Source organism: Danio rerio, chromosome 23 (genome assembly GCF_049306965.1).
Source record: "Danio rerio strain Tuebingen ecotype United States chromosome 23, GRCz12tu, whole genome shotgun sequence".
Classification (NCBI taxonomy): Eukaryota; Metazoa; Chordata; class Actinopteri; order Cypriniformes; family Danionidae; genus Danio; species Danio rerio.
In genome coordinates, this window is record NC_133198.1 from 28,167,536 (window position 1) to 28,192,586 (window position 25,051).

Below are 25,051 nucleotides of genomic sequence, written 5' to 3' on the forward strand. Positions count from 1 at the left end.
GATATGCCCTCAGTGGTTCAATCAGAATATTATCAAGCTACAAGAATACTTTTTGTGCACAAAACAAATATAATCACTTTATTCAATAGTTTCTTTATCTCAGATTCGCAGTGTCAGTACAAGAGAGCTGTGCTCTTAAACGCGCCCTATGCTGACACCGAGATCTAATTTTTTTTTTAATGCTTTCACAAAAGTATTCTCATAGCTAGATACTATTTCAGTTGAACCTCTGAAGGCATATGGTCGGCTTTGAGAATGTGTTTTGATATGTTTCAGGACAGGAACTTTGCTGTCTATGGAGGATAATGGAGCTTTCAGATTTCACCTAAAAAGAAATCTTAATTTGTGTTTCAAAGATGAACTGGTTTGGAAAGACTTGAGGGTGAGTAATTACATCATCTTTTTTTTTTGGTGAACTAAGCCTTTAATTCCTAGCCTTTAAATCAGCAGCTACATAACTCTGTCAGACTACTATAGATTTATAGGAGCAGTTTCTCATCGAGTGTCGTTCATAAACCTGCAAAGCCCATATACAGAAAACTGACTGTGTTTGTTAATGTTCTGTTGAAAAAAAGTAATGGGGGCTTTGTATAACTGTTTTTCAGTAAGTAGGTGAAAGACGGACAGGATGGAATGTATTGTAAGTGCACAAAAAATGAGGAACCGATTTGTTTTGTGAAGTTTTTTTAAATTGTTCAGATGCTTGTGGATGTTATAAAAGAGAGTCAACATAATTGCTGCCTAAACAGGGTTGTGATCATTCAGTTTCCAGTATTTTATGTCTTTTTTTTTTCTTTTTTTTTAGACAAGACCCACATTCTCACAATAAAAGCAAAAGTACAGTGTAGTAGTGGTGAATAAAAAAAGGCTGTTGTGTCTGAGAAAACTCAAACATTATCCATTTGAGCTGTACAAATAAGAAATGTAAAGATGGCCCTCTGCTGAAGTGTTACCAAAATGTAATCTAAAAAGAAAGCATTATTTTTGTATTTAAAAAAGGGGGTTGTAAAAATGTAAAATTGTGTACTGATCAGTGTTCAGAAAGCTGTGGTTATCTGGTAAGACACAGGTCCTAAACAGTTTCTCGAGTTCCCCTGGCTTCCAACTTTACATGTTTCTTCTACTAACATTGTGGCAGTTTAAGAAGGATTTTAATTTGATACAAGTGATAGGGAATATTTTAAGCCAAACCATTTCCACAGTGGAGCGTGTTTTGGGTGAAGTTGTACGGTAAAACCAGGGGGACCCCAGAATTACTCAACTGACCACCAATAATTAAAGGTTATTTAAGTGAAAATAATCTCTAGAGGACTAAACTTATTGCTGGTGATTTAGCGACTGTAAATTGTAACTAATTCAACTGTTGATTCTATTTATGTTTTGTAACTAATCAAAAATAAACATCAGATGTTACAGTAAATATAAAGGTGTAAAGAATTGTTTTGCCGTGACCACATGCAAAAAAAGTGTCATTGCCATGTACAGTATGTATATATATATATGTATATGTACATAAAGATGTATATGTACACAAAGACATTTTTGTCTTTGCATAAACTATAATAAAAACTATATTTATATATATATATATATATATATATATATATATATATATATATATATATATATATATATATATATATATATATATATATATATATATATATATATACAGCTTTTTATCAAAAACAAGGAACAGACAGACAAACCCATCATGAAACAATAATCTGTGCAAAATGTGAAATAAAGAATGAAACAAGGGTGACATCAAAAACGTTTGAAAACGACATTGCAATGGATGTAAAGAGAGAGAAACAAACTTACAAATCTTCAGAAATTAAACAACACTGTAAGTCTTTATGGAGTTTTAGAAACAAAGACTGAATCCCACATTTTATGATGTATAAATTTTTATACTTATTGTAATTTTGTGAAATATTATTGCAATTAGCAATAACTTATCTTGTTAAATTTATTCTAAAATGCTATTTATTCCTGGGATACAAAGCTGAATTTTTAGGATCACTACTACAGTTTTCAATAACCAGTGATCCTTTAAAATTATATTCATATACTTGTCTGGTGATCAATAATTATAAATATAAAAAAGAAATTAGTGGAGTATTTAAAAACAAACTTTGACAAAAACTGTTTTTTTACAGTTGTTTACTTTCATTTTTAGGACTGTTAAATTTATCTTTGCTGAACAAAATTATATAAAATAAAATGACATATTAAAATCTAAAATGATATAAGCCCATAACTGTTGTGTTGTGTATTTTTAAAGCACTTTAATTTAAAAAAAATTAACCAAAAAAACAAAACAAAAATTAACCAAAAATGAAGATTCCATCATAATTTACTCAGTCTTGACTTGTTCCAAACCATTTGTCTTTTTTTTTTTTTTTTGTTATTTTTATGATATTCTGAATAATTTTAAAAACTGGTAACCAAATACTATGGAATCAATAGTTTCCAGTATTAACATTCTTCAAAATGTATTATGTGTTCAACCCAATAAAGAAAGTCAAACTAGTTTGGAAATGAGTCGTGGTGATGTTACGATGAGGGAATTTTTATTTCTGGGTGAATAATAATATCGCTGCTGTTTACACTGGTGCAAAGTAACACATTACAAATACTCAAATTACTGTAATTGAGTAGTTTTTCCTCAGAAATTGTAATTTACTAAGTAGTTTCTAAAAGAGTATGCTTTTACTTTTCCTTGAGGACATTTTTAGAGCTGTATTGGTACTTTTACTCCACTACTCAACCTGCAGTCACTTTATTTTTTCTTGTCTATGGTGATTTACAGAGTACACAAATCAGTCCTGTGATTCCATAGACATGGGTGCTATATAAATGCTGCAAACTGTTTAAAAGCATGAAAAGTGTCCAAGAAGATGTACAAAGTCTTTACACACAATGACCCAAAAAGACTGTTTAGAGCAAGCATGTCCAAGCTCAGTCCTGGAGGGCCGGTGTCCTGCAAAGATTAGTTTTAACCCCAATCAGACACACCTGGGCTAGCTAATCAAGCTCTTACTAGGCTTTCTAGAAACATCCTTGCAGGTGTGTTGAAGCAAATTGGAGCTAAAATCTGCAGGTCACCAGCCATCCATGACTGAGTTTGGACATCCCTGGTTTAGACAGTCTGAAAATTGCAAGAACTAAATGTACAAAAGGTTTGGTTAACATACACCAGCGCAAGCTGCATATAAAAGCATTAGCCTTTCACAGCATAATACTCACTACTCTTGAGTACTTTTAAAAAGTCTACCTTTTACTCATTTTGAGTAATGTTTGCAACATATGCTTTTACTCTAACTACATTTTTGGGCAAGTAATAGTACATTACTTGAGTATGATTATTCAGTACTCTTTCCACCATTGGCTGTTTATTGTACAGTATGCACTTCCCTGTAATGTTCTGCATCACCAGTTGAGGTCTCGGTGTCCTATTCTGTCCAATAAAATAGCACATAAAAAGTAAATTGCATCATACTGAACTACATTAAGACATGGGCGCTATATACTGTAATGCAGCAAACTGTTTCAAAGCATTAAAAGTGTCCAAGAAGATGTCCAAAATCTTTACACACAATGATCCAGAGACTGTTTAGACGGTCTGAAATTTGCCAAATATAGTCTTAAACAGTAACTAAACGTACAGAATGTTTCGTTTACACGCACCAGCACAAACTGCATATAAAAGCATTAGCCTTTCACAACATCACTACTCTTGAGTACTTATTTTAAAGGGCTACTTTTTACTCATACTTTGAGTAATGTTTACAACAGATACTTTTACACTACCTGAACTACATTTTTTGTGAAGCTACTTATACCTGAATATTTTTTTTAATATAGCTTTGAAACATTACATAAAGTAATAGTACAACAATTCAGATATATGCTATATCCAAAAACATTACTATAGTTATAATAGCAACAACCAGAAATGATAATGAAGCAAAAACATAACAGGAGAAAAAAAAAATACACAATTAAAAAATAATAACTTATACCTGAATATGATTTCAACCACTGGCAATTTATTACACAGTATGCGCTTACCTGTAATATTCTGCATCACCAGTAGAGGTCTCAAGAGTCCTGATATTCTAATATAAGTTTATAACAAGACAGAAACTCTAAAACCTCAATATGACAATGATAACCATCTCTTTAGACAATACTTACTCATTTAGAACAATATAACCATCAATGCAAAGACAAAAAAGTGCACATTCCCCTACTCCTTCAATAAGGAACATTTCCAGGAATGTTTAAAAACCAAAAGAAAGCGGAATTTGCTGTCAGAAATGTACAAAAAGATGAACTGGCCAGCTGCTGCCTTCATTAAAGTAAATGCAACTAATGAAGCGTGTTACTAAGCGTTTGCTCGTCTTCTCTTCAGATGTGAGTGTTTAGCACTGTACAGTGAACAGTCTGTTGAGGTCAGGCATGTTCTGCTGCGGGTTCAGAAGTCACCAATCGCCTTGACAATGTGCCTGTTGTTATCGCTCGGTCTATATGCATCAATGAGGGGATTAAGCAGTTGAGATGGCACGAGTACAATAATGCTCTTCTCTGTGAACAAGAAACCCATGCAAGAACCCCTGCGGATGACGACCCGCTATAAAACTGTCTGACTAGACTCTCTGTGTGATACCTGCAGAATTATCACCAGCCGAATTAGCATAGCTCCAACCTACTTGGCTATATGTCCTGAAGGAAGCTGTTTATTGGACATTTAAATGAGGAATTTTTCGATCTGGCGAATGTTTTTGACAGCAAAACGTGTATTTATTACTTATAAGAGCAGTGGAATGTCATTTTACAGTCCTTGCAATATATTATATGCTATGATAGATTGTATTTATTTACCCAATGCTAGTATTGGATTGGACTCCCATTTGCCTTTAGATTTGCATTGAATCTACATTGTAGAGATTTTGCTCCAAATTGAAATGAAAGATTGAGCATCACACCTTTGCTGCAGGTTTGCGGGCTACACATCCATGAAGTAAATCACCACTTCACTCTCGTTATGCTAAAAGCAGTCATTACTGGTCAGATGGACATGGTCAGCAACAATACTTGTGGTAATTTGCTATGTGGCCTAAAGTGTGGCAAGAAATTTCAACCACAACATTACACCACCAGTAGCCTAAACCGTAAAATGGATCGATGTTTTCATGTTGCTTATGCCAATCTTAGCCTGCCTATCAACTGTTGCAGCTGAAATGCAGATTCATCAGAGCAGGCAACCTTTTTCTAATCTGCTGTTTGTTTTTGAGCCAGTGGAAACTATAGCCTCAATTAATTTGCTGTTGTTAGGAGTGTCAACAGTGTCTTCTGCTGCCCTAGCTCATCTGCTTCAAGGTTTAAAACCAGGTGAGTGCATCACAGCAAGTTTTACTTTCATTACAACCAATCAGTATAGTTAGGATGGTGCCAAGTACTGTACAATAGCAGCTAAATATATTTAAATTAAACTAATAAGCATTAAACAAAATTACCCCCCTGTATTCATTAACATATGTAGCCAAACAGTCAACTTTGTTTATGTAATGTATCATCATATGTTGCAGAAGGTGGTGCAGAAATCCAAATAATGAAGGATCTCAAAGAAGTGTGAATGAACGTCATGGGGCATTTAAAGTTACATTTACCATTAGAAATACTCCAAAGATGTAGTTTTGTGCAATAGTCAAAAAGTACATTTGTATTTAATTATAGCAAAAATCATTAGAATATTAAGTCAAGGTATTTTTACATATTAATAATTGTTTAATATAACATACACTGCCTGACAAAAGTCTTGTCATTGATCCCAGTTATAAGAGCAACAAATAATAACTTGACTTCTAGTTGACTTCTAGATCATTTAGAAAAGTGGCAGAAGGTAGATTTTTCTGATGAAGCAGCTGTTGCATCCCAGTCATCACAAATACTGCAGAAGACCTAATAGAACCCACATGAACCCAAGATTCTCATAGAATTCAGTCAAGTTTGGTGAAAGAAAAATCATGGTTTGGGGTTACATTCATTATAGGGGCATGCGAGAGATCTGCAGAGGGTAGATGGCAACACCAACCTAATGTATCAAGACATTTGTGCTGCCCATTGCTTCAAGCTGGTCCCGCATTATTTAATTTATGATTCACCAATCAGACGATTCCTAAGCCACTATACCTAAGTTCCATATAACAGCCATCTTCATTTTTAAGACGACCCCCCCTCCCTTCCACCCCTATTCCTCCTCCTTTCCTAGATGGTTGGCATGGTGGCCCAGTGGTTAGCACTGTTGCCTCACAGCAAGAATGTCACTGGTTATAGTCCTTACCAAGCCAGCTGGCATTTCTGTGCAAAGTTTACACGTGCTCATGTGGGTTTCCCCCGAGTTCCCCAGTTTCCTCCCACCATCCAGAAACATGCAACCTAAGGTAATTGAGTAATCCAAATTTGCACCATAGACATGCTCCTGGTAAGTAGTTATTGTAATACAATCGTAATTGTAGAAGTATTGTAAGTAGCAATCACTATCTGTTCATTAACTACTAGGAGGTTCTCGAGATCTACCTGAGCTCAAACTCCACTCTCGCCTTGCAAATGAGAGGGAGCCGCAAGCTCGAAGTTCTTATGAGCTCAGGGCTCTCTCCTGGGACAGCATACCCAACAAGCTTTTATAATCAATCATCAGCTAAGTGTGAACTCTTGAAATGAACGTTAAGCATATCTGGGTTAAGATGGAGGAGGCACTGAAGATTAATTAAAAATTATGATGAACTCTGGGAGTCCTGCAAGACAGCTTTCTTTGCCATCTCAGATAACTTTATTAATAAGTTATTTGGGTCATTGCAGAAGTGTATATATGCAGTCGTCCAAACTCATGGGAGTCATAAACAATAGTCATTATTTTTCCACTGCACCATGACTTTATATTCTACACTTTGCCAAGACTTTTGTCTTGGCAAAGTCAGAGCTTACTGTTCTAATTAATTAATTAAAAATCAAGACATGATCATATTTTAATTAGGTAAAATAAGAGTAATCTAGAGGACTTTGTGTTTCATGTAAGCCTCTTCTGAGAATTCAAGTTATTATTTGTGGTTCCTAAAACTTTGATAAGTGAATTTTGTCAGGTAGTGTACAAACTTTTAATAACATTAAGGTTTTTTATTTGGGGGGAATCCTTAGATTCCAGATTTTCTAATAGTTGTTTCTCAGACAAATATTGTCTTGTCCTATAAACAGTAAATATATATAAAACAATTTGACCTAAGCAGCCATTTTCATTTATACTGCAGCCCCTGATATTTATGCTATTTGTATTTGTTTGTATTCTGGTATTTAACATTTTCATTTAATAAACAATTAAGTCAATGTTAACTTATTTACAGAAAATCAGAGTGGTTTATTACCATGACTCACAATATAAACACTATTATTTGTTTACAATATATAGAATTTGTGACAATCGGTTAACAACATACATTATTTGTTACAATTTGATCCTGTAACATTAAAGCTCTCTCTGATATATAAAAAAATACACCAACCCGATATTATGTAAATATTGTCATTATTCAAGGGTGGGTTTAAAAGTAATCTAAAGTTGTTCCCCTCTTTCAAGATTAGGGTAGAGACGATTGCAACATGAGTTGCATCAAGACTTATTCGTCCATGCAGGATTGACCAGCCTTCAATCTGAAATGAATCAGCCATATGAGGTTTGAAAAAAAATAAAGGGAAAAAATATTTTTTTTACGTTTCTCTTAGTCTAATGTTTTTGTGAAACATTATTGATTGGTATAATTTAACTCACTGTTTTCTTAGCTTTAAATAGGTATCAAGTATCAACTATTAAATCTACCTAGCATATAAAGTTTAATCATAATGTTGCAATGTCCCCACTTCCCCCTACAGGTATTAAAGGTGTCCCTCTGGCCGGTAAAAAGTCGCCCATGATCAGCTGTGAGTCACCGGCTGTTGCGCTGCGTTCTGGAGGGTGGAGAGGCGAAGGGAAGCGCTGCGTTCATGCACTGATTGGTAAATAGCAGCGCTCAATCGGGCCAATCCACATGAGCACATCATAAGTGTATACACAGGGAGTGGCGATCCTGCGTCATTCTCCCAACTTTCCTTCTCACTCCTCTAATCTCGTTTTAGCCTAGTAAATAGTTTATTATCCGTTGACTAAGTGGGAAAATCCAACGGGAAAGGCGCTACTGTGAAGCGGAACTTTTTGATCAAAGGGATTACTCCGCGAGGGAAACACATAGATGTAGCTATTTCATGGATATATATTTTTTTTTACTTCAGAATAAACCTTCTTTTTCCCAGAGGAATATAAACCACGAGCTGACCACTCGAGCGCGCTTTTTGTGTATTTTTGGGCATGTCTGAAGGCGCTCCTGACAGACAGAGATCCTTCACTCACGAGTCGAGATGGGACAGCAGGTGCTCGCGCTCTGCGCTCTCCTGTTCCTCTGTGTACCTCAGCCTGTCACTTCACAAACACAAGAAGGTATACAAGCGTTTTGTTTTTGTGTTATTGTTCTGTAAGATCTATGAATAATGCGAATGCATGTATATAAATGTCGTTGTCTCGTTTAACAAATCTTGTTTGAGATGAAATATTAACCAAAATCCGATTTCCTTGCCATGGTCACCGTCTGGGTTTACTCCTTCCCACCTGTTCCCACCTTACAGCCTTTTAACAGAATGTAATATTTACCTGTCTAGTTGACCAATGCCGTAAGACATTTTAAAACCTTTTTCATATTTATGTAGCATTTTGTGAATGGTCGCGCTTTTTAAATCACTTTCAGCTTTTAGTAGCTCTCTTAAAGTGATAGCTAGTTCACACAAAAATGCAAGGTAACTATTTTTTCTCCGACATGTGGTTTTAAACCAGCATGAGTCTCTTTCTTCTGTCACCCGTCGAGATTTACCAATGAAACAGAGGAAAGAAACTCAAAAACGTTTTAAGCAAATGAAGGGTGAGTAAATGACAGAATTTTCTTTTCATTGAACTGACCCTTTAAATAGTCATTTGACTGAGATTTAAAAGCACAAACCTTAACAAAAAAAGTCATGCTTTTCTTACAAGCAAAAAACAAATCATATTGTAGGTTAATCCATGATAACTTGACTTTGCTTCAGTGGCCATAGATTGACCATGGTTTTTGTTGTATAACTTTGGCTATACAAGCGGTTATCAGTGCACGAAGAAAACAATGTTTACTGCACGTTTATAATAGTAATTAACATGGTTGATTTATGTATGGAAATAAGGAATCTATTGCATGTACTAATTTAAACTTAAGTAGAAATCATCATACATAATCACTTATATATAAAGTTTTGTGACATGGGGCGCAGTGATTAGCACTGTCGCCTCACAGCATGAAGGTCGCTGGTTTGAGCTTGGGTCAATTGGCATTTCTGTATAGAGTTTGCATGTTTTCCCAGTGTTTGTGTGGGTTTCCTCTGGGTGTTCCGGTTTCCCCCACAGTCCAAAGACGTGCTGTATGCTGAATTGGGTAAGCTAAAATTGTCTGTAGTGTATGCATGTATGTCCTGGTCCTTCAGGTTGGGGGTTGAGTGTTGGGCTTACAACCCACCTCATAAAAAATAAAAGTAGATGTTATGAAACATCAATATGGTGTGGCTAAAGATCAACTTTGATATAAAAAATTGTCCTAGGAGTAAGTATATATGAAGTTAAGTGTCACAGTGCAGAATACTGCTGTAACTGCATGTCATGTTAGCCCTCTTGTCCTTTCCAGACATCACCTCTGATAACAATTGACTTCAGATCAGAGAACATAATTGCACTTGAGAATGGCAAGGGTGTGTGAGTGTAATAAGCCTAAACATGCTTCTAAAAATAAAGCTGGCTGGATTTTTAAATAACTTTTAAGTGAAAAGTTCTTCAAAGAACCATTTTTTTATTTCTTATGTATTCTTATAATCTAAAGAATCATTTCCTACTATTAAAATACTTTCTGAAATGAAAATATTCCTTAAATGTTAACGATCCTATATAGAACCTCAAATAAAAAAAAATTAAGAGTGCATATATAAAAAGGATAAATATATCTAGCACAATGGCTTTAGTACAATTTCAGTAGGATTTTGCTTTAATTACAAAAACTGCCATATAGTGTACAATACAATAAAATAATCAAACATGATGTGCGTTGTTCATTACACTCCACTGACTGCTGCACAGTGGTGAGTCCTGTTTACTTGATATATTGACACTCTTCAAATGATTAAACCAGCCTCAACTTAAACAGCTTTAGGGCACAAAGCTCTTTTTTTCCCCTCACTAACTCTTTTTCCACAGAACGTTAGCTTTAAGCACTGATTCCTGGTATGGCCAATCCCAAATGCTTATTTTTGCCGCCAGCCTCACTGCGTTTGTGAAGTGAACAGAATAAGATGTGGACTATAGTGCCATATCATAAACCACTCTTTAATAACTCCTTTACAATCATGACTCCAAAGTTCAGCGGTAGATATGGAGGTCTGAGTAAGTTAATAATATAATGAGCATTTCCTTCCGTTGTGAATATATAGGAGTGGAGGATTTTGAATGTTTGCATCTGCACTGACCTATATTAAAACTCTTCTGATGAGTGGAATTTGCAACGTTAAGCCAAAACTTCAAACCAAAACCAAAAATTCAAATTTGCTCTTAATTCACACACTCTCAAGTTGTAAGTGATGTCAGTAAAATGTTAAATATAATTTTTAGCTTGGTGATTCATAAAATGCAAGCACTTTGAGATACAAAAAGTCCTCAGTCTATCATCAGAAGTCTCCAGGGAGGGTGATATGGGCTTAAAACTATACATTGCAATATTTTTCTGGCATTTATTGCGAGGATATCAATGCCAAATATTCATAAATACATGCTCGGAGAAAATAAAGTTGTTTTCGAAAAGTATTTTATTGTTCTATTTTTGTATTTTTTTATTTTACAAAAATGGTGTGTTGTGAAGAAATGTAGTATTTGGTTTATTCATACTGGCAGCTGGAGGGTGACCTCACACATAATCTCCACATATACATTACAGAAGTAAACATATCAATCTTTTTAACCCTTTCACGTGTACAATCACACTGGTGTGATTAAAACGTTAAAACGCACATTATCATTTTTTCGTTTTCCTTCGATTTGAACCAGTGACCCTCTTGCTGTAAGGCGACAGTGCTAACCACTGAGCCACCATGTCAACTCAGAACGCACATTGTCAAAAATAGCAATTAGTCAGTGTTTTCAAACAAATAAAATTATTTTAATGGTTTCAGACATTCAAAGCTACTAGCTAAACATAAAATTGAAGTTTGTAAAATACAGGCGGATGTCTATGGAGACGGCAATAATAAATATTTTTAAATATAACAGGATCATTTGCATTTTCATGTAAAATACACATGGTTTATTTTACTATAACATTTTCTCAGTTAAATAACCACTTTCATGTATTTTAGAAGAAAATTATGGAGTATGGAATTATGGACTAAACACGGTGATGGTTTGAGCCCCAGCTGGGCCAGTTGGCATTTTTGTATGGAGTTTGCATGTTCTTCCCATGTTTGCGTAGGTTTCCTCTAGATGCTCCAGTTTCCCCACAGTCCTAAGACAAGCACTATAGGTGAATTGGATGAACTAAACTGACTGTAGAGAAGGATTGTATGTGAATGCGAGAGTGCGCATCCTCTGCATAAAAAATATATATGCTGGAATAGTTGGCGGTTCATTCCGCTGTGGTGACCTCTGATATATAAGGGACTAAGCTGAGGGAAAATGAATGAAATAAAGACACTAGAGAGGCTTTTTACAGAGCAAACACATCAGCTAAATTACTATAGAGTTTTCACAACATATCATCAATCGGCCTTATTGGTCAAGCAAGTAAAATATTTGGCTTATAGCTTTACTTTAACACTGCCCATGCGTATGTTTCCACCTAATAAATTCAGTTTGTCAAAATATTTTTTTACCAAATACGTTTGCCTCACATTATCTACGAATCTCGATGTGGACAACTATTCTGATGTGGCCAGTTCTGTTGCTCACATTCTAAGCTTGATGCAGAGCGCTCGTGTTTGAGTCTGCACAGTTCCACAAAAGAGAAAAAAACCCGTGTAAAATAACGTTTTTTAAGTAAATTATTTCTTTTTGTTTTTGAAAACACTATTGGTTGCGTTTAGATCAATGGTTTGGTGGTTGTATGACAAGCCCTGCGTCTCTTAGGCATGTAAAGGAAAGCCTCATTCACACTACGAGCGACTCGCAGTGGCGACCGTTCATTTTAACCAAGAGTAAACGACTTCCGGCAACCTCCGTCTACGCAAGCAACAGCGACCGTTGGGGACCAGGTGGGCGTGTCGAGTGATGCGACAAAGTTGAGAAACCTTCAAATTTATTCAAATGAAGATCGGCTTTCTTGAGCGACAGCCAATAGGAGCTCTAGTAGACCTCACGTGATCAACAGAGAGTGAACGACCTCCGACAACCTCTGTCTACGCAAGGTGTGTCTGTCAAGCGACACAACCAAGTTGAGAATCCTTCAAATTTATACAAATGAAGAGCGACTTTCTTGATTGACAGCCAATAGGAGCACCAGTAGAGCTCACGTGATCCTTCATCAGCTCGCTCAGAGGGCGCTTGTATTCTCAGTGCTGTAGACGTACACAGACCTGCATTTGCAGCAGTTCACCACCCAGAGCGACAGCCAGCTACAAAGTCACTGTTAGTGTGAATGAGGCAGAAGGATGTGTATCCAAAGCGTACAACAAAAGTATTCTAAATAACCTATTTCGAATTTGCAAAAAATGTAGACAATGCCCTCTAGTGAATTTGTCATCTGAAACATCCAACGAGTTGTACCCAGAGCAACATATTTTATGTTTTGCAAATTTTTAGGCTTAAGCACATATTTCCATTGAGGATAATTCTTATTATTGGGGCAAGTTTTTTGTGGTATGTTGCACCAGTATATCGTCCATCCCTACAATGTGTATTGATTTTTTGTGTTTTTTGACTCTTAAAATGCTGGCAGCCATTGACTTGCATTTTATGCCGAAATCGGACTGCATGATTTTAGCCCTGATTTTGACTCACCAACAGTTTTTGAGAAAGCGCCGTCAAATGCCAGAATGACAGGCAAATCGGTGCTCATTCACGTAAGTAACAATCACACAGTGTGAATTATCAAAGACACGAACTGAGAGAATTTCTGATAAGTCACCGACACCCATAAGATATTTGGCATGCTAAATATCTGGAGCTGTCGACGATTCAAATCATGGCGTGTGAAATGCGTTCTGATTAATAATAACATCAGGGTTTACCTATAGCCAAAGAAGAGAGCAGCAGCCCCAGTATTGGTATCTGCAGGCCAGGGGGGGTTGGGTGAGAAGTTAAAATCACTCATTTTCTGTCTATTTGAACCCAAGAAATGGGAGAAAAACTAGTGTAAATTTGGCAAGAGCACGAGTGTCTGTTTGACGTGTCGTCTAAGCAATACCACAACCGGGTCGAAAAAGGTTGAGGAGAAATTGCTAATTTCCTTCAAAAAAGCCAGGTGAGCAAAAAAAGTAAATGTTCTACCTTACTAAAGGTACCTTTCTCATTTTGTAGGTAATAACAGAAGATATACTTCTCGCACGTGTTTGGTTGTGAGATGTAGTTTGCGGACCGAGATAAAGTTGTTGCCGATTCTTCCTATTGTAAAGCCATGCAGTGTGAAACCCCCTGTCGCTGATCCATCTTGATTTGGTGGTTGTATGACAAGCCCTGCGTCTCTTAGGCATGTAAAGGAAAGCCTCATTCACGCTACGAGCGACTCGCGGTGGCAAAGCGACCAGCGATTTTAACCGAGAGTAAACGACTTCCAGCAACCTCCGTCTACGCAAGCAACAGCGACCGTTGGGGACCAGGTGGGCGTGTCGAGTGATGCGACAAAGTTGAGAAACCTTCAAATTTATTCAAATGAAGATCGGCTTTCTTGAGCGACAGCCAATAGGAACTCTAGTAGACCTCAAGTGATCAACAGAGAGTGAACGACCTCCGACAACCTCTGTCTACGCAAGGTGTGTTTGTCAAGCGACACAACCAAGTTGAGAATCCTTCAAATTTATTCAAATGAAGAGCGACTTTCTTGATTGACAGCCAATAGGAGCACCAGTAGAGCTCACGTGATCCTTCATCAGCTCGCTCAGAGGGCGCTTGTATTCTCAGTGCTGTAGACCTACACAGACCTGCATTTGCAGGTTTGTGTCGTTCCATCGGTGCTGTGTGAAACCCCCTGTCGCTGATCCATCTTGCAGTGTAAGAGGAACCATGTTGTAATTCTCAAACCATACAATAAGAGTCAGCTATTTGGGTTTTTGTGTTTGAGAGGTGTATAAATAGTCTGTGTAATTAGCCCTGAACAGCTTAAGCTGTGTCTGTTTGCAATCAAGGGGATTTAGGCTAGGAGTTTGAGTGGTGCATGACTAAACATGTAGTTCTTTTGCTGGCAGATTTGTAGTTCTCCAGCGATCTGCATGGGCTAGATCACAGGTGTCAAACTCAATTCCTGGAGGGCCGCAGCTCTGCATAGTTTAGTTCCAACTCTAATTAAACACACCTGATCAAACTAATTGTGTCTTTCAGGCTGGTTTGAAACCTACAGGTAAGTGTGTTGAGCAAGGTTGGAATTAAACTGTGTAGGACTGCGGCCCTCCAGGAAATGAGTTTGACACCCCTGGGCTAGATCATTGGTGACTGTGACAGTCATGCAGTGTGAAAACATCCATGACGCGACTACAGTACTTTGAAAATCTGGAAAATCACCAAGAACTAAAGTATCATCCCAAAAACTTTTTTAATGTTCTCCTGAAGAAAGCAAAAAATGTAATGGACTGAATGTGAATAAATGAACAGGGAATATGAATATCAATTTCTAAATACATTTAAGAGGCTGTAGGTTTGTTTTAAAAAAATCATTGAACAGATTTCCCAAAAGCAAGACACAGAAACCATACCCACTTTCCACTAACAGTTAACAGTATTGGCATCAGATTCAGAGCAGTCTGTACTTGCACAAGTTCACGTGAATAGGCGTGGATGGGCTTTTTAGAAGTTGTCCTTTTTTTTAAATCTCACACCAGCTCTGATTTCAGTTTGACACCACTACCAGTTTCATTTCTTTCTCTGTGTGTGTCTAATTCATCTTCATTCTCCCTTGTGGGTTCTTCCGCTCACCCTGTTTTTTTGTCTCCTGTTCTGTCTGTCACACATGCTCTGTCTCCACCCTGATGTCAAGCTGTTAATGCTCTTTGAACTATAATTATTGTGCGCTGCAGGATTCTATTGCATGCTTCATTGAGGCCTCTGCTCGATGACTGCAGTGCTGTTGACTTAAGATTACCTGTGTGACTGAATAGGACCCCATAAATCCATATGCTATTAGCATCCAGATATCATGTATGTGTGTGGGTATGAATATGCACATGCTGTCTTATACAATACCTGATGCAACAGCAAATATGTACAAGTCATGTGGGTGTGTGCATGTCTCTATAGCCTTTTGTATAAGGGTGTTTCTCAGATTTCATTCTGCGTTCATGATCATTGTCTGCTGGACGGATAATAGGGATGCACTGTGTTATGGCGGATCATTATTAAAAACTCTACTGTTTGGTTTACATTTAGGCATTACAATATTGTGATGTACAATATTCAGGCCTGTAGCCAGCCTGGTGAAAGGGGTGGTATATATATATATATATATATATATATATATATATATATATATATATATATATATATATATATATATATATATATATATATACATACACATACAGTTGAAGTCAGAATTATTAGCCCCCCTAAATCATTAGACCGCTTGTTTATTTTTTCCTCAATCTCTGTTTAACGGAGCGAAGATTTTTTTCAACACATTTCTAAACATAATAATTTTAATAACTCATTTCTTATAACGAATTTATTTTATCTTTACCATGATGACTGTAAATAATATTTTACTATATATATTTTCAAGACACTTCTATACAGCTTAAAGTGACATTTAAAGGCTTAATTAGGCTAATTAATTTAACTAGGCAGGTTAGGGGAATTAGGCAAGTAATTGTATAACAGTGGTTTGTTCTGTAGATTATCGAGAAAAAAATATAGCTTAAAGGGGCTAAAAATTTTGGCCCTAAAATGGTTCATGAAAAAATTCAAAACTGCTTTTATAATAAAGCAGTAAAACAAATAAGACTTTCTCCAGAAGAATAAATAATATCAGACATACTGTGTAAATGTCCTTGCTATGTTAAACATCATTTGGAAAATATTTAAAACAGAAAAAAAAAAAAAAAATATATATATATATATATATATATATATATATATATACATATATATATATATATATATATATATATATATATATATATATATATATATATATATATATATATATATATATATATATATATATATATATATATAAGGGAATCTGTTTAAGTTTTAAATTTAAAAAATAGCCTTAAGTAGCCTATTGCCATTTATTAGGCAAATAACCAACTGGCCAGCACATTCAAATTTCCTCAGTTAGAATCTGGCCATTGAATAATAAAAAACATAATAATAATATTGTAGTGCTTGACGGTTTTCTAGCCTCTCCTGTAGGAAAGTAAATTTGACAATTCATAGAAAACAACAATATAGCCAAATTATTATTCAAATTAACTTTAATATGGACCATCTTTGGTGCTTTACATGTTATTGTATACAGTGGTGTAAAGTAACAATATACAAGTACTCAAACTACTGTAATTTTATTTTTTTAATTGTAGTTTTTTATTAGAAATTGTAATTTACTAAGTAGTTTGAAAAAGGTTTACTTTTACTTTCCTTTGAGTACATTTTTAGTTTTGTATCTGTACTTTTACTCCAATACTTTCCTTCAACCTGCAGTCACTACTATTTTTTCTTTATTACTGTGATTTCTGTCCAATCAAATCGCACATAGATGGTAAATTGCATCATAATGAACTACCTCAAGACGTGGCCGCTTTATCATTGCAGCAAACTGTCTGGAAGCATTAAAAGTGTCCAAGATGTCCAAAATCTTTACACGCATTGACCTACAGACCGTTTAGATGCATGTCACTGATGAGAAGTTGACGGATGTTTACTGTATAATGACCAAAATGGCTTTAAACAACCACCAGGCACAATATGTCAACCCAGCATCATGGCCGACGTCAGTGTCCAGCGTCCAACCTAAACTCAACCAAATATCTACATCAAATGATGTTACAGCTTAACGTTGTGTGGACGTTACCACTATGACCTCTATCAGATGTTGGATTTTGGTTGCCAAAATAATACATTCCAAATGAATGTAAGTATTTGACGTCAACATGACGTAAGAAGATGTTGGCTTGATGTTGGATTTTGGTAACTTTTTAACCAAACCTAAAATCAACCAAACATCAACATACTTTGGTGTCATTCTTTGACAGTTTGTCTTTAGGCGCTGGACATTAAATTTTGGTCACCTGACATCACAAGCCAAAATCCAACCTAATATTAATGTCTTATAATGTGTGTCTGCTGGGCAGTAATTAAATGCACTACAGAATGTTACGTTTACACACATACACAAATTACACGTAAATGCATCAGCTTTTACAGCGTAACACTCACTACTTTTTAAAGGGCTACTTTTTACTCATACTTTGAGCAATATTAGTCTACTTGCTATGTCTTTAAGCAAGTAAAGGTACTTTTACTTAAGTATGATTTTTCAGTACTCTTTCCACCACTGATTGTACATACATCTTTATTGGTCATTTTTTTTCTTTCAAATAAAGACTTAAAAATAATAAAAGTTACCGGTAAAATAGTTATATAGTAGTGAAAGATGAATTCACATTATAGAAGATTATAAGTTTTCTTGCACAGCTGGATGTTGTAGTCATGAAAAAAACTTTGCAAAGGGGTCAAAATGATCAAAATAAGTAATAATAATAAAAATAATTTGGGGGTATTTTTAAGTGCTCTATTTTTTAGTATTTATTTATTTTATTTATATAAATTTCACATACTACCTTTCATGTAGTTGTTTATGATTGTAAATAATATTTGCAAAGGAAATCTGATTGTATATCTGCCAAGTACCTGTAAAAAACATAACATAAAATATATGAATAAAATAGAGATGTTTTCGGACATTTAATTCTTGAAAACTGATTGTTTTAGACAAAATTAATTAGAAAAATAATTAGAATTAATTATAAATCATATATAGCCTTCACTCAAAAAACAGAAAATGTTTCGCTTGTTCAAACTACCTATTTAAAATAAGCTGAAACAACACAATCCTTGAGATTTTGTTGGGATAATTTAATTGTTTTTTGTACAAACCACTTATGTTTTTAAAAACTAATTCCTTCATGTTACCCAACACAAATTGAATGTGTGGAACTCAATTTTTACAGTGTTTTTCCAATACTGTGCTTAATCTATTACAGCATCTTTTTAAGTTAAAGTTTTAGCAAGAAAAATAAATATATTTTAATTTATTTATATGTATTATACACAAAAAAGTGCACTTAGACAGCAATAAATATATAACAACACTGAAAAAAATTAGTTAAGCAGTTGTAAACAATTTATTTGGGTTAAAATTTAACAAACAAAATTAGTTGAACATTACAAAATTTTATTTGTTTTTTTTTTAATTCAACCCATATAAATTGTTTGCAATGATTTTGCAGAATCATTTTTTTCAGTGTGCAGAAAATTCCGTTTGCAATTAAATATTCAGAGTTGGTCAGTAAATATCCAATATCAACTGATAATGGCTGATAACCGAACCAGAATTAATGTTTAATCTCAACTGATAAAGTTGTTTGAGCTAATGTATAACTCGAAAACTAGAAATCAAAAACATATAACACCATTTAAAGTTGTTTGCACGGCACGCTTTATTTGAGATGCAGAATGTGTATGCGGATGTGCTTCCTGTAAGCAGCACTTTTTTTGCCACATATATGTATTAACATTTTGTGTATACAATATCATATACTCACAAAAATAAGTAATACACTGTTCTGCTTTTACACAAGTAAGAACCAATGACCATAAAAACAAAAAGTTATTAAATAACAAAATAAATGTCAAATAAATAAATAAATAACAAAAAAACTAATAATAAAAGTCAAAAAATAAACAAAAAGAAATAATGAAAAAGCTTTATTCCTCTTATGTTTCAAGATTAAAAGTGTCAAAATAATTCAAGAAAGGTTTCCATGTTTTGTAAAAAGGTTTTAAAGACCCTCTTAAATAAATCTCTTAATAAAAACCTTTAACACAAAAAAATATATATTTATATAAATATATATTCCATTTGTCAAATGAAGGTGGAGATGTTTGTTTCCACTGAAGGAGAAAAAGCCTCCTAGCCAAAAATGTGGTGAAATCAACAACATTCTGTGTTGTTGAAGGCAAATTTGTCCCGAAAGGTTTTCTGAACAGTGCTGTTAGAGGGCTTGAAGTGGCTGATATGTTAAAGGTTTTTTTAAAAGTATTAAAAATTTTAGACCAAGGCAACGCATTGGCACAGTAGGTAGTGTTGTCACCTCACAGCAGAAAAGTCGCTGGTTTAAGCCTCGGCTGGGTCAGTTGTTTCTGTGTGGAGTTTGCATGTTCTCCCTGCGTTTGTGTGGGTTTCCTCTGGGTGCTCCGGTTTCCCCCACAGTCCAAAGACATGCGGTACAAGTGAATTGGGTAGGCTAAATTGTCCATAGTGTATGTGTGTGAATGAGTGCGTATGGATGTTTCCCAGTGATGGGTTGCAGCTGGAAGGGCATCCACTGCGTAAAAAATATGCTGGAATAGTTGAAGGTTCATTACACTGTGGCGACCTCAGATTAATAAAGGGACTAAGCCGAAAAGAAAATGAATGAATAAATTTTATACCAAAACTGTCAATCTTGGACAAGACCAAAACATGTGGCTAATCTTGTCAGAAGCAGCACATTTCTACACATTTTTAACACATGGTGCAGTAACTAGTTCCTCATTCCAAAGAAAAGGGCAGATTAGCAGGTTTTACTGCTGTACTTGTCATCAATATTGGGAAAAGTTAATTTTAAAAGTAATGGATTACAATCTTCCTGAACTTTAAAAAATAAAGAAACTGAATGTGTTGTTACTTTCGTTTGATATTTTTCATCTTGGTTTGGCTTGCTTGTTGGTAACAATAAGATTAAGCTTCTCTTTTGACAAATGAAAGGCTCTTTTACGTCAAAACTGAAATTTGAAGTAAAAAAACTCAAGGCCAGTGAGAAGTCCATTTAAGTAATCCACCCAATTGGTGATAAAACCATGAACAAGTTTCTCTTAGTCCTCACTGGAAACACATAGCATCTAATTCTTGTAATGGTTTTGAGATGATAGTATATGCTGAAACTTATTGCTTTGACTTGACTATTGAAATTCAGATCTGACTCCAGAATCAACATCAAGATTCTTGACCTTATTTCTGTTGTTTGAACCTCAGAGCCAAGGTACGCGTTCACCTTGAGAACTAAAAAAGTAATCATATTACATGACTCAATTTAATTGTAATGCATTACCCTAACACTGACACTTGTAAAGGCATTCAATGGTGTCCTTGCATACATGTCTGGATGCAGTGGTTATATATAGAAAGAAGCAGTGTACAGAACAGCGCTCATTCTTAGATTATGTCCCTACACCCCCCCAATCCCCTCCCTTTCCGACTCCCCCTCCTCTTGATAGAGTACTACGCTCACACTCATCCTATTGTCTGCTTGTATGATCTCAGCCCGCACGCACATACAAACACGCACACACAGAGTCACTGTCAATCAGAGCTACACATTAACAGAGCCACACATTTATAGCTAAGTGACAATACCGTGCTTTGTTCATTAATAATGCCTCTCTAGATCTCATAGCCAGATACAGCCTAAGGCCCCAGACATGCAGCTGAGCATTAAAACTCTGCCAGTCTCTAGAATACACCGTTTAACCCCTCGCAACTTCAATGCACTCTATGGCTCGCTCAGGCAGCTGCAAAACATTTAAAGATTTTGACTTGTTTCGTCCAGGGCGTTCTTTGCACGCTGTTAATATTTTATAGCAGCTAATGTGATTGATTGGTTTATTGAATGCGAACGCAAGCAGGTTCACCAGCCAGAACTTGCTGTGTTTGTTTTACAATGTCATTTTCAAAGTCCTCCTGTGTTCCCGAAGGAATATTTCCAAGTTAAACTCACGCCCCATTGACATATTTGCGGCAGGATCGTCCCACCTCTAGGGATGATTCACACGCATGCAAAGCGAAGTAACTATACTATACTATATTTTCTGAGCTTGGGTCTGTGATGGACAGGTTTGGCTTAAGCATGCAAAGACTTCCAGGAAGCGTAGAGATTGTTATCAGATCAACCTGAATTCGGTCATAAAATACATTTTTGACAACATTTTTTCAGTTCCAGTTTGCTTTGCCTTTTAGAGGAAAACTGACGCAGCAGTTTACAGTTTATTGAACAAAATGTCCCATCTTTAGTGCATCAAATAATCAACAGAAAGCATATTAAATTACAGTCTGTTCAAAGTATGTTCTGTTGTAATTCACCATAACAGATATATTTATGTGATAAAACAAAAATGCTTATTCTGACTTGTAATTACACAAATGTAGTACAGTAAAAGTGATCACTCTCAATTTATATTTTAGAATATATAAAACATCTGGATAGGGTAGCACCAGCTGTTCGTAAGTTCTTTCTTAAACTGAAATGTAAAGTCCACAATAGGGGCTTAACACTCACTAGTTAGTTTGTAACTAAATTTGTTCTCACTTCGGTTCCACCACATGTTCTTCAAGCAAGCCGTAGTTAGTAGGTTGTAAGCTTTACATAAAGTCATGCGTAGTTGCATTGAATGACGTAATATCCAATAAAAATCATTAAACTGCTTTAAAATTCTGCAATAAATGCATATGTATATAACTATCCTATGAAATCACCTTTTTATAGTGCATTACATTACAGTCAGTGACTAATAACAGATGACACACACCTGCATCGCAAGTCGTGAATACATAAAGTTATCAAAACATTAAACTTGAATTTTTATATGAAAGAGAAATGACCAAGAAGAAAAACTCAGTCATGAATTTTTTTTTTTTTTAATTGATGGATACAATGAACACAAAACAGAGATTTGAGAGTAAATTAAGTCTGTGAGTAGTGGGAGACCATTCTTCAATATAATTGTGAGGTCTTCAATGTAGCTGCGCCCAGTCAGTACCTGGATGGAAGACCACATGGGAAAGCTAGGTTGCTGCTGGAAGTGGTGTTAGTGAGGCCAGCAGGGGGCGGTCTGCGTGGGTCCTAATGCCCAGTCTAGTGAAGGGGACTCTATTCTGCTCAGTGAGCGCCGTCTTTTGGATGAGACGTTAAACCGAGGTCCCGACTCTCTGTGGTCATTAAAAATCCCAGGATGTCCTTCGAAAAAAGAGTAGGGGTTTCACCCTTGCAATCCTGCCCAAATTTGCCCACTGGTCTCTGTCCATCATGGCATCCTAACCATTCCCATATCATAATTGGCTTCATCACTCTGTCTCCTCTCCACCTATTAGCTAGTGTGTGGTGTGCGGTCTGGCGCATTATGGCTGCCGTCGCGTCATCCAGGTGGATGCTGCACACATGTGGTGGATGATCCCCCCTATGTTTAAAAGTGATTTGAGTGCCCAGAAAAATGCTTTATAAATGTAAGGAATTAATATTATTATTAATAGTAAATGCAAATAATTTATTTTTGACTGCATGCATGCTAAAATGTATAACTCAGTTATTATAAAGAGACAAAAAATAACTGCAGAAAACTTATTTTTTTATTGTTGACTCTTTGATCAATGACTGCAGAACTGCAATGAATGGAAAGTAGCTCTTGCAGTGTATCATTTTACAAAATGAAGTTGCTTACTAATACTCAATTTATCCTATATATACATACAAACACACACACACACACACACATATATATATATATATATATATATATATATATATATATATATATAGCTAACATTATTTTATCTTCAGGTCTCAACAGATGTTTGACTACATCCTGTGTAATGTCAAGTATCAGCGTGTAAGAGACTGCATGCAAAAGTTATGGCTTCAGCATCAGGGAGACCCTTGTGCATTTTATGGTTGCAGTAAAGAAAAAGCAAGAGAGAGAGAGAGAGAGAGAGAGTTTTTTGTCAGTTGTCATGTCTCTCCATCACCTCAGGCCAATAACCCTAGATTCCAGCTCCGTCTGAAGCTGTTTCCCACTATTATGCGTGTCCTTTTTTAAGTCTGTTTGGGCACTTTCAGTTGTCTTGTACTACATGCTGACCTGCAGCATCTTGGTGACATCTGACCTTGCCCTCATTATGTTAAAGACCTTGTGTTGTGGCCACTGCATGAAGTCTTTGTGTGCGCTGTGAGTGGAAGCCTTGTGTGGAAGTGGCCACTTCAAAAGGGCTATATTTGTGTACAGAAGCCACGATGACTGTTCTCCTGCATTTTGCAAGAAGTCTCTCGTGCCTGTGTGCTGTTTAGAAATATACATCTATGGCAAAATTAAGAGACCATTTGGAAATTCTCAGTTTATCTGGATTTGCATGGGTTTGAGTAAAATGTTGATATTTCTAAATTGCAATAAATGTCTGATTACATAAAGTGAAGTTAGATCACTTTTTTTAGTATCGGTTGGTTAAATTAAGAAATGTTTTCGTTTGCTATTATTATTATTTTTTTATTTAATTAATTTAATTATTTAACCAGGGATGTCCCATTGAGACACATTATCTCTTCCACCAGGGAGAAAAAATACATGTCACAACACATAAACACATACAAAATAATATCAACCATAATCAGTTGTTAAAACATGTGCACTGTTTTAACGTCACGTGACAGTGTTTATAATATGGTTAAGTATAGCGATAGATGTGGATTTCATATGTAGTATCTCTTTAAGCTCATTCCAAACATATGGAGCATACTTGGAGAATGCAGATCGATCTAACTGTGTGTGAAAACATGGCATCTTAAGTAAGAGTATATGTGCTGATCTAGTATTTGAGCCGTACAACAACAAAGTAGATATATACTGTGGTAATTTACCATCTAAAGCTTTAAAAATGAAAACTAAGATATGTTGTTTTCTTTTTGACTGTAATGAGGTCCATTCTGTCATTTTATATGAATTACAGTGATGTGTGCGTGCACTTAAACAGGAACAAATTGAAAGGCACTATGATAAACAATATCCTATTTTTTAAAAACATTCATAGGTGCGTGCATATAAAGTATATCTTCGTAATCCAGTACTGATAGAAGTGAACTCTCAACTAAACGTTTTCAAGCTGCGAAAGAGAAACATTTCATTATGAATGAACAGCAGGGTTATTCCAACAGATACTGCTTTCTTTAACTTTTATACAATTAAAATATTGCTATTGTGTTGTCTGAAGGTGAACATGATCGTGTCTTAATACATATAACTTTTTTTTTTGTTATTTTATGCCAAAATAAACACATTAAATATTAATAACAATAATACAATGCTCTAAAACAAAACACAAATGACATTTGATTCAAACACATTACAAAATAAAATTGTGGTGTCTTTTTTCCCCAGCTGTATATTTGAATGGTAAATCATAAAGAAGCTTATTTCATATTTGAAATGTAAATGGGCATAATACATAATGTTCTGTTTATGACTATGAAAATGCATGTAATAGCACTTTCAAGTCTTGAGGTCAAGTGACCACAATAAATTTTAATAGTTTTAATAATCAATTCATAAGCTAAAACTAAAGGCTGAGCAACACTTTATTTTGATGGTCCATTTGTGTATTGGTAGACTGTCTGCTTAATATATTTTGATATGCACCGTCAACAGACATTTAATTGACAATAAGAG

The 25,051-nt window shown here is 35.4% G+C and overlaps 1 protein-coding gene across 5 annotated transcripts in view; it reads left to right on the plus strand.

Annotated features, from left to right (window-relative positions):
* The first annotated feature begins 8,136 nt into the window (after nt 1-8,136).
* erbb3b (erb-b2 receptor tyrosine kinase 3b) overlaps nt 8,137-25,051 on the plus strand; it is a 56,604-nt gene continuing 39,689 nt past the window's right edge. For 4 of the 5 annotated variants that reach the window (XM_073938414.1, XM_073938415.1, XM_021469802.3 and 1 more), the window contains exon 1: nt 8,137-8,536. Coding sequence is in view for 3 of the 5 variants with exons in the window: in XM_021469802.3 (XP_021325477.1) it covers nt 8,458-8,536 (79 nt within the window). In the remaining 2 variants the exon portion in view is untranslated. The remainder of the gene's footprint in view (nt 8,537-25,051) is intronic. The other variant, NM_001014826.2, reaches the window with a different exon arrangement.